The 10,906-nt window shown below is 34.2% G+C and overlaps 1 protein-coding gene across 1 annotated transcript; it reads right to left on the bottom strand.

The window, feature by feature from the left end:
* Window positions 1-8,673: 8,673 nt before the first annotated feature.
* Window positions 8,674-9,220, bottom strand: LOC138881378 (uncharacterized). The gene is made up of 2 exons (XM_070161600.1): window positions 8,983-9,220; window positions 8,674-8,876 (listed from the first exon to the last, which is right to left on the bottom strand). The coding sequence occupies exons 1-2, from the start codon at window positions 9,218-9,220 to the stop codon at window positions 8,674-8,676; spliced, it is 441 nt and encodes a 146-aa protein (XP_070017701.1).
* Between the last annotated feature and the right edge of the window lie 1,686 nt (window positions 9,221-10,906).

Consider the following 10,906-nt stretch of genomic DNA (forward strand, 5'->3'; position numbering starts at 1 on the left):
AATTCCACGTCAATGAATGCTTACATGTATCCCTATGGAATTACGATGGTAAACACGGTAAGCATTAGGTGTACAAACCAAATCGAAAAGTCAAACCAAATTGATTAAAAACCCCCGATTAGATTTGGTTTGATTTGGTTTGGTATTGAGTAAAAAAACCTGAACCAAACCGACATATAAATATATAATTTTTATATATACTTTTAAGAATTTTTATAGAATTTTCTTTAAAAAATATTTAGAAATATTTGTGATTCTCTTATGGGATCGATGTAATATTTAGCTAAATATAAAGTGCTCTATTTTTTTTAACTTTAAATAATAGGTTGTATGATTACTTTCTTATCAAGTATTAGTGAAATGCGTCAATCTCTTTGATCTTCCATATTCATCTGTCAAAATCTACTAAATTCTTATATCTTTTTCGAATTTGAAGTAGTATTTCGATAATTTAAAATTAAATAGAATGTATCATTATATAGGTATCATGTTGATTTTTTTGTTTAATTATTAAATTTAATTAACCTTGAAAGTGTACGTCAACGAAAAATTATTGTCAGACAATTAAAAAATAACTATCATATGTTACTAAGAAAATTCTTTCACAAGAATATGTTAGCAGATCATATGTTTGTCAAATATTTTAATTTTTACTAAAAATATATTTACTTATAAAAATAAATTAATATTCTTGTAACAAAAAAAAACTGAAAAACACAAAAAAATCCGATAAAATCGAACCAATTTAAACCAATATAGTTGGTTTGGCTTGGTTTTGGTAAATGTTGGAGGTGCTCAAGAAAACTAGGTGAAAGATTAATCTTTAACTATTGGAGGTGTTCAAGAAAATTGTATTAATTTAATTTGCTTGTTGTAACGAGATAAAATCCCATTAAAATGCGTACTTCAAGCCTTGTTTCCAAGGTTCAACAAGTCTTGTTGTAACGAGATAAAATCCCATTAAAATGCGTACTTCAAGCCTTGTTTCCAAGGTTCAACAAGTCTTGAAACATGTGGCATTTGAAAGCATTTAAATTTTATTTGATATAAATTCATAAAATAATTTGGACCATATTCAAGATAAGATATTAGTCCAAACAAATAATATAGCTAGTAAATTGGGCTAATTATTTAAATTCAATATATGTGTTGTTGTTGGTTGTAGTTGGACTATATGTGACAATTCAAGTTAAAAGAACGAGCCAATAAAACCATGTTACGTGTTAAGTGATGTGGCAATCCAAGCCCAATAAATTAGTCAATGAAATCATACCATGTGTCAAGAAAGGATGGCATACCAAGTCTAATCAATAACTAATAAAGTTGCGCTAAGTGTCTAGATAGTATTGGTAAGTTCAAACGGACCAATCAAATTGCAAAGACACACCACTCCCTACAACTATAAATAGAGGTATTCATAAAGCTAAAATACACTAGAATTGAGAACAGGAAGCAAGTATAGAGCTCGTATATCAAAGACTACCGGTTTCTCTACAAGTTCAAGCACTCAAGCTACAAGTTCAAGTTCAAGATCAAGAACGAAGGCAAATCAAATACCAAGGCGTTCAAGAACAAATTATTTGTTCGTGATCAAATTCAAGTTCAGTAAGGAGATTCCAGACCAAGCTTTACAAACCCTTGGATCAATTCAAAATCAAGCTCATCAAAATACTAAATATTATTGGAGAATCAGAGGAATACTATGATTGTAACACTCATCATTTATTGAAATCAAATACTACATTTGTTAAGTAATTTTCTAGTTTTGATTATTTATTTATTTATTTATTTTCTAGACGAAAATTTATTGTTACACAAGGCCAGCTTGTTTTTCTTTTACAGAAAAGGAGTCGCGCTATGCACATGAAATTTTGCTTCATTCTTAGTTTTCATATGGAAAATTAACTTTGACCAAATCTATACATTAGTGATTTATATGACATGAGCAACTCATCAATTTGCCATGGTTGTCGCTATTGGTTATCCTTATTGAATTCACCGATCTTTTAATTATTAAATGTGGAACGGGGTTCTAATATCATATTGGTGTTTCTCGTTTTAGTCATTTATATAATTTATTTTCTTTTTGTAATATGTATATATGTGTGTATGTTTGTGTGCGTACTGCGTACCATGCGTGTATGAGACCATGAGTGATTCACATAATTTATCATATCTGCTCATAATGCTTTCTTAGAATTGTGAATCAAAATTTGCAATGTTTTACGGTTTTATTTGTATGTATAGTTTCTTATTTGAAAATTTGGAATATGTTTGCAGTTATATTCAAGTATATAAATTGTTAGTTGAATGTACGAGAAATAAATTATGTTATTGTAGCTTCATTAAATTATCTAATCTGTTAGAATGAACAATAGTGGAGTCAAATTTAGCAAACTTAAAATGCAAAATTAAAATGAATTGATCAAAAATAAAAATAAGTGTTATAAAACAATAAAAGAAGAAGAACAATATTGCAAAGAAAGGGAGAGAGGAAATTCTTATTGAATTTTGGGATGATTTACAATGGGGTAAGACCCCTCTATTTATAGGGAAAAAATGACTTAGCCACAAAGTAAAACTCTCTACAAGATAGACATTCACTCTAAATAGAATTCTATTCATAACGCTCTCCCTTTAATGTCTACTCGATAAGTAATGTGCCTCATTAAAACCTTAACTAAAATAAAACCTAGTGGGAAAAAAATTCTAGAAAAGGAAAAAGAGTACACATCTCTAATAATACGCTTTTTGGTTGCCTCGTTAAAAACCTTTCAAGGAAAACCCAGTGGGACAAAACCTTGTAAGGAAAAAAGAGTGCAACGCGCATTAACTCCCCCTGATGAAAGCATCAATTCACATCCTTGAGCCTTCGCATCCCGATTTTGTACACTAGCTTCTTGAAGGTTGACGTTGGTAGAGATTTTGTGAACAAATCAGTCATATTATCACTTGAATGAATCTGTTGCACATTGATATCACCATTCTTTTGAAGATCATGTGTGAAAAATAACTTTGGTGAAATGTGCTTTGTTCTATCTCCTTTTATGAATCCTCCCTTCAATTGAGCTATGCATGCTGCATTATCTTCATACAAAATTGTGGGTAACTTGTCACATTTCAAACCACATTTGTCTCGAATAAGATGTATTATAGACCTCAACCACACACACTCTCGACTTGCTTCATGAATAGCAATTATCTCAGCATGATTAGATAAAGTAGCCACAATTGATTGCTTAGTCGATCGCCAAGATATGGCAGTGCCTCCACAGGTAAACACATAACTTATTTGAGATCGAGCCTTGTGTGGGTCAGATAAATACCCAGCATCAGCATAACCAACCAGATCGGGACTGCAATTGTTGCCATAAAATAAGCCCATATCGGTAGTCCCTTTTAGATACCGCAATATGTGTTTGATTCCATTCCAATGTCTCCTTGTAGGAGCAGAGCTATATCTTGCTAAGACATTAACTGAAAAAGTTATGTCAGGCCCTGTAGTATTAGCAAGATACATTAGTGCACCAATTGCACTAAGATATGGTACTTCAGGACCAAGTAGCTCTTTATTCTTTTCTTGAGGTCGGAATGGATCCTTATTCACATCAAGTGATCGAACAACCATCAGAGTACTTAATGGATGTGCTTCATCCATATAAAACCGTTTCAATACCTTTTCTATGTAGGCAGATTGATGAACAAAAATTCCGTTTGCCAAATGTTCGATTTGCCAACCAAGATATAATTTTGTCTTTCCGAGATCTTTCATCTCGAATTCCTTCTTTAAATAATCAATTGCCTTTTGGAGTTCTATAGGAGTTTCAATAAGGTTTATGTCATCAACATATACGGCAAGTTCAACAAATTTCGATGTTGTTTTCTTTATAAAAACACATGGGCAAATGACATCATTTATATATCCGTCCTTTAATAAATATTCACTAAGATGATTATACCACATTCGTCCTGATTGCTTTAGACCATACAACGATCTTTGCAATTTGATTGAAAATATTTCCTGGGACTTTGATTATTTGCGTTTGGCATTTTAAATCCATCGGGAATTTTCATATATATATATATCTCATTATCAAGTGAGCCATAACGGTAGGCGGTAACCACATCCATTAAATGCATGTCAAGCTTTTCATGGACAGCAAAACTAATGAGATAGCGGAAAGTTATAGCATCCATAACGGGTGAATATGTCTCTTCATAATCGATACCAGGCCTTTGTGAAAATCCTTGTGCAACAAGGCATGCCTTATATCTTTGTACCTCGTTTTTCTCATTTCCCTTGCGTACAAAAACCCATTTATAGCCAACAGGCTTAACACCATTAGGTGTTTGGACTACAGGCCCAAAAACTTCACGTTTTGCAAGTGAATTTAACTCTGATTAGATTGTTTCTTGCCATTTTGGCCAATCAAGTCTTTGTCGACATTCTCCAACAGATTGAGGTTCAAGATCCTCACTTTCTTGCATAATGCTAGATGCAACATTATATGCAAAGACATAATCCACCACTATATCCACTCGATTCAAATTTGTCTCAATATCGATTGGATTTATTGATAATTCCTTATTTTCTTGAGTCTCGGGCTTGATAACTATGATTTTTACATGTTTTATACCCATTCTTACCTAAGCTTTGTGCATTAACTGCTATAAATTTGTCCCAAAATGCTTACAAGTTGCGCTTGATTGCAGGTTTGAACAACAAGATGACAAATACCAAAGATCGGCTCAAAAAGGAGTGAAATCTGCCAAGTGTCAAAAGACAACTGAAAGGGGGAACAAAATGACCTGTGCGGTCCGCACTGTTTTGTCACACGGCCGCACAGGAGAGTTCAGAGGCTGGGAATTTTCAAGGTCAACCTGCGCGGTCCGCACTGTTTTGCCACACGGCTGCGCAGGAAAGTTTAGAGGCCATGCCAGTTTTAAGTCAAGATGCGCGGTCCGCGCCCCTTTTTACGCGGTCCGCGCCTAAGAGTGTCAGAGACCCAATCATTCAAGGCAAAAGCCCATGCGGCCGCACACCTAATCAGTGCGGTCCGCGTGGATGAAGTTCACGCGGCCGCGCGTCACATTTGTGCGGTCCGCGTCCCCAGTGCCAGAAGCAAGATATGAAGACCCAAAACCCTACGCGGTCGCGCGTCATTTGTGCACGAGCCATGCCAGACCCTTAGGGGTATTTTTGTCCGGTTTTTCCTGTGTAGTATAAATAGAACATTTTACTTTTTAGGATGAGTTTTTGGGGAGTTTTGGTTTCGTATCAGATAGCAGCTGAACTCGAGATTTCATGGTTTTAGCCTATTTGTGCAATTTCTTCTAGTATTAATGTGGAATTGAGTAGATTAACATTGTATTTAATTATTATGTCAATTTCATCTACTATTTCTTTAATTTATGTTTCTATTATGGCTAGCTAAACCCATTAGCTAGGGTTGTGGCTCAACCTTAGTATGGGTAATTAATGGGTGTGATTGTTTAGTGCATGAATGATGTTGAGTATTTGTTATTTGGATTAATCTTATGTTTTCATTAAGATTTGGTGGTTGCAAACACTAAGTCTAGCTTAGTGAGTCTTAACTCTTTTTGAGAAAGAGAGTCTATGACCCCAAGATTAATTCCAACAAGGAATTGGGATGGACCCATGAAAATGGTAGTCCCAATTAACGGGTTAAACCTCGAGAGAGTAATTACCCAACTTGGACCATAAGTTGTTTGGGCAAATTGGCCTACCCAATTGATCTCGAGAGAGTCAATTGAGCAAAATCACTCTCTCTACCGAGAGGTGTGAGAGTGGGTGTAAAAGTGCAACGGTTATAGCATAAGTCCCATATTCATCATTCTTGCATTAGGAATCTCTACCCGTTAGTCGACCACCTAGATGCATGCCACGACCCTAATGCCTTTCACTATATTGCATACAACTTAGAATCAATATCTTAGCCTAAATTAGCTTTAAATTTGTAGTTGCTATATTGTAGTTGATAATCAAAAGAAAACCAAAAATGTTAGAAGATCAGTTAGGAGCTAAAACATAGTCCTAGACCATACAAATAATCAACTCCAAACTGAAGCTCCTTGTGGAAAATTGACCCCGATACCGCTATTGGGTAAAAGTATTAGCACCCACTCTTCCTTAGGTTGAGTCCGCTGCGATCAGGGCTCAGTGGTTTCCTCATGAATCTCAGAATTTATTAAATCGTGGATTTCTTCGTAAGATTCTTTCGTAGTGTCATTTTGATCATTTGTTTTCCTTTTTCTAGGATTTCGATCCTTAGAATCTAATGGTCTACCACGTTTTAGGCGTGCTTTTGACTCATTAGCTATGACACTAGAAGATTGTCCAATAGGGACATCAATACGGATTGGAACATTCTCTGCAGGGATATGTGATTTTGTTATCCTTTTCAAATCCGTAAATGCATCTGGCATTTGATTTGCTATTCTCTGCAAATGGATAATCTTTTGCACATATTTTTCACAAATAGAGGCACGTGGATCAAGATAAGATAATGATGGGTTTTTTCACAAAATTTCTTGTTTGGTTTCACCAACTTCTCCCCCTAATTTTGGGAAAAGTGTCTCATCAAATCGACAGTCTGCAAATCGAGCAGTGAATAAATCCCCCGTTAATGTTTCAAGATAGCGAATAATGGAGGGCGATTCAAACCCAACATATATTCCTAACCTTCTTTGCGGACCCATTTTGGTGCAATATGGCGGTGCTACAGGCACATATACTGCGCATCCAAAAATTCTTAAATGGGATATATTAGGTTCATGACCCAAAACTAATTACAACGGGGAATATTTATGATAATTTGTCGGTCTGAGACAAACTAGCATTGCTGCATGCAAAATGGCGTGACCCCAAACAAAAGTGGGCAGCCTCGTTTTCATGAGTAACGGTCTTGCTATCAATTGCAGATGTTTAATTAAAGACTCTGCAAGACCATTTTGAGTGTGAACATGAGCTACAGGATGTTCCACTTTTATCCCAATTGATAAGCAATAATCGTTAAATGCTTGGGATGAAAACTCAACAGCATTATCAAGTTTAATAGACTTAATTGGATTATCGAAAAATTGTGCCCGTAATCGAACTATTTGTGCCATTAATTTTGCAAACGCGAGATTGCGAGATGACAATAGGCACACATGAGACCATCTATAAGATGCGTCTATTAAGACCATAAATTATCTAAACGACCCACTAGGTGGGTGAATAGGTCCATAAATGTCCCCTTGTATACGTTCCAAAAATGCAGGGGACTCAATTCCAACCTTTGTTGGTGATGGTCTAATAATTAACTTGCCTTGATAACAAGAAGTGCAAGAAAATTCATCATTTAAAAGAATCTTTAATGAATGCCCATTTGAGTTTTCTATAATTCGTTTCATCATAATTGATCCAGGATGTCCCAATCGATCATGCCAAAGTACAAAAGTATTGGAATCAGTAACCTTTTGGTTTACGGTAGAATGTGCCTCAATTGCACTAATTCTTGTCCAATACAGGCCACAAGATAAAGATGAGAACTTCTCAATAACCCTCTTTTGGCCAGAGACATTCTTGGTAATGATGAGATATTCAAGATTATTCTCATCTATTGTCTCAATATGATATCCATTTCGACGGATATCTTTAAAACTCAACAAGTTCCTCTTGGACTTGGAGGAGAACATTGCATTCTCTATAATAAGTATTGTTCCCTTAGGCAGGGTTATAGTAGCTCTTCCAGAGCCTTCAATTAATTTACTACTACCAAAAATTGTAGTAACATCTGCCTTACACATACTTAAATGAGAGAAATATTTCTTCTCTTTGAATATTATATGTGTCGTACATGAATCAATTAAACAAATATTTTTACAATTGAACTTTGATCCAAATTTGCTTTGTGGAATATCCATATTTGCTTCCCATAGGTTGACATACAAAAAAATATATATGAATAAATATAAGTATTTTCAAAGATAAAGGAAAAGTGAAGTCAATAACTCAATAATGACTTATAATGCAATTTCGAGCAAACTTTGTTTATGATACGAACAATTACATAGCAAAAAAATAATATAATTATGCCTTTCATTGAATGACTTAATAGTCTTGCACAATAGGAAAATACAGACGAAATTGGATCAAAAAATATACTCATTGACTTGTTCAATTAATGTGTCAGATTTAATCAAACTGGCATACACTAATTTAGGAATGAATTATGATTAATTGATTGAGCGAAAATCCGTATTGGTGTTTGTAACATAACCAAGTTTTGTTTTTGAAAGAAACTGTAATGGTTCACATGAACATGTGTCTTTTGTGTGATGCTGAAATTTTTTTCGTACAATTAGCAACTTAGCATGTCAGTTGCGGAAAAAAATAAAGATTTGAATTTCCTTGGAAAAAAATTTAATTAGCCTTCACATAACCTCTTGGTTATTTGTAAATCATAACGTTACTTTAATAAAAAAAAATATTAATCTTTGAAAGCTAAGAAAATTGAAACATTGTTTAAAACGAATACTAACACTATTCCATAAAATAAATAATATGAATTGATACTAATGACAACTACTCATGTAAAGAATTATCATTACATGATGTTTATTCACTAACTAATACAAATAAGCAAAATAAAAATAGAATCAAACTACTCAATCTTCTTTAACCACAGATCCATCACCGATCAAGTGGTCTATTTTTCCATCAGGGCGCTCAAAGAAATCTGCCACATCCAAGTGGGTGATGTCAAAATCATTGTCAGAGATAAAATTGGCTTCAGGGCCTTTATTCTTTAGAGATGCTTGATAAAGCTCAACCAAATGTCTTGGTACACGACAAATATTTGTCCAATGCCCTTTTCCACCGCAACGATAACATTCAGTTTCTGAACCATTTGCCTTTGGCTTCTCATCTTTTCCTTTCCACTTTTGGTGATTATTTTTCTTTGGGGTGATTAACACCAGGAAAATTTCTTCCTTGTCTACGACCACGGCCACGACCATGACCACGAATAGAGTCACGGCCTTTTCCACGCTTAGCATACACCTCATCCACTTCAGGCAATGGTGTAGACCCAGTGGGTCGATTTTCGTGATTTTTCATGAGCAAGTCGTTATTTCGCTCAGCCACAAGGAGAAGAGAAATCAACTCAGAGTACTTCTTGAAACCTTTCTCTCTGTATTGCTGTTGCAAGACCATATTGGAGGCATGAAACGTTGTGAACGTTTTTTCAAGCATATCATAATCAGTGATAGTATCTCCACAAAGTTTCAATTTAGAAGTAATTCTGAACATTGCAGAATTATATTCAGAAACAGACTTAAAGTCTTGGAGCCTCAGATGAGCCCAATCATATCGTGCTTGTGGAAGAGTGACCAACTTTAAGTTGTCATATCTTTCCTTTAAGCCATTCCACAAAACAAGTGGATCTTTGACTGTGAGATATTCTATTTTCAACCCTTCATCAAGGTGATGGCGCAAGAAAATCAAGGCCTTAGCATAGTCTTGGGTGGATGCTTTAGTTTTGTCTTTAATGGCATCTCCAAGACCCATTACATCTAAATGGATTTCAGCATCCAACACCCATGTCATATAGTTCTTGCTCGAAATTTCAAGGGCAACGAACTTTCTTTTCATAATGTCAATCATAATTAAAAAGAGGAGAAAAGTTATACCTTAATCTTCTCAAAGTGCTTCTTGAGACGGTAGAGTTTCTTGCTGATAACGTGATATAAAACAATAAAAGAAGAAGAACAATATTGCAGAGAAAGGGAGAGAGGAAATTCTTATTGAATTTTGGGATGATTTACAATGGGGTAAGACCCCTCAATTTATAGGGAAAAAATGACTTAGCCACAAAGTAAAACTCTCTACAAAATAGACATTCACTCTAAATAGAATTCTATTCATAACAATAAGAAATATTTTGTTATTCTTAGTTGACATATCAAGCAGTAGTGTCTCGTGCAAGTTGATTTTACAAATTAAAAAACAAGGAAAAAAAAAAAGAATAAAAATGAAATAGAATTTTTTATATAATTCAAATTCATTTAACATATTGAATATTTGTATTGTAAACGTTGTCTCTGTCAAACTAAGATTTTAAAGCGTTAGTTTGATAGTTCTCACATCTCTAACGTGAAATATGATGACCCATCGTACATAAAAAAATAGTATAATAGTATAGTACTTAATACTTAATATGTTCAGAATCGAACCGAAATCGTTAATCAAATCGAACCGATAATTTATTGATTTATTAGTATTGGATTATCGGATAATGGATATTGGTGAACGGATTGAGATTTTATAATTAACGGCTTAACTGTTTGAGGGTGGATTAATCAATTTTCTTATCGGGTAAACCATTAACCCGTTAAGAATTTTTATATTTACACTTTTACCCTATATATATAAAGTACTATTGAAACCTTAAATGGCTGAATTCCTATTTTCTATTTTCTAATTCTCAATTGTCTGCATCCACCAGAGGTAGAGAAGCTGTATGTCTCGTATCTCTTGAACTGAGAATTGAGAATTCGAAAAATCAAAATCTAAATAATTAATACGTGTATGTATGTATGAGTAGTCTTGATGGTATTAAAAATTTGGTTAACACGAATATGACAGTATGACTAGCCTTGAAGACTCTTCAATTCAAAAATACCATTTGGTTAGATCTTGATAGTATTAAAAGATTTGAAACTGTTGGTATTGATTAAATAATTGTTCAAAAATTTTTAATTTGGTTTAGTCAATAAGCTGCCCGATAACCGTCCGATAATTATTAATGCGATATTAATTTATCCGTTATCTTATTGGATGACTAACGGATTAGTACATTTATAATCCGATAACTATTAAGCTAAATTATCCGCACCGGGT

Source organism: Nicotiana sylvestris, chromosome 11 (genome assembly GCF_000393655.2).
Source record: "Nicotiana sylvestris chromosome 11, ASM39365v2, whole genome shotgun sequence".
Taxonomy (NCBI): domain Eukaryota; kingdom Viridiplantae; phylum Streptophyta; class Magnoliopsida; order Solanales; family Solanaceae; genus Nicotiana; species Nicotiana sylvestris.

Coding starts and splice junctions, on each gene's coding strand:
- LOC138881378 (XM_070161600.1), bottom strand. CDS start 9,220: ATGGTCTTGCAACAGCAATACAGAGAGAAAGGTTTCAAGAAGTACTCT. Junction 8,877..8,982: donor ACAAGGAAGAAATTTTCCTG/GTGTTAATCACC, acceptor GCGGTGGAAAAG/GGCATTGGACAAATATTTGT.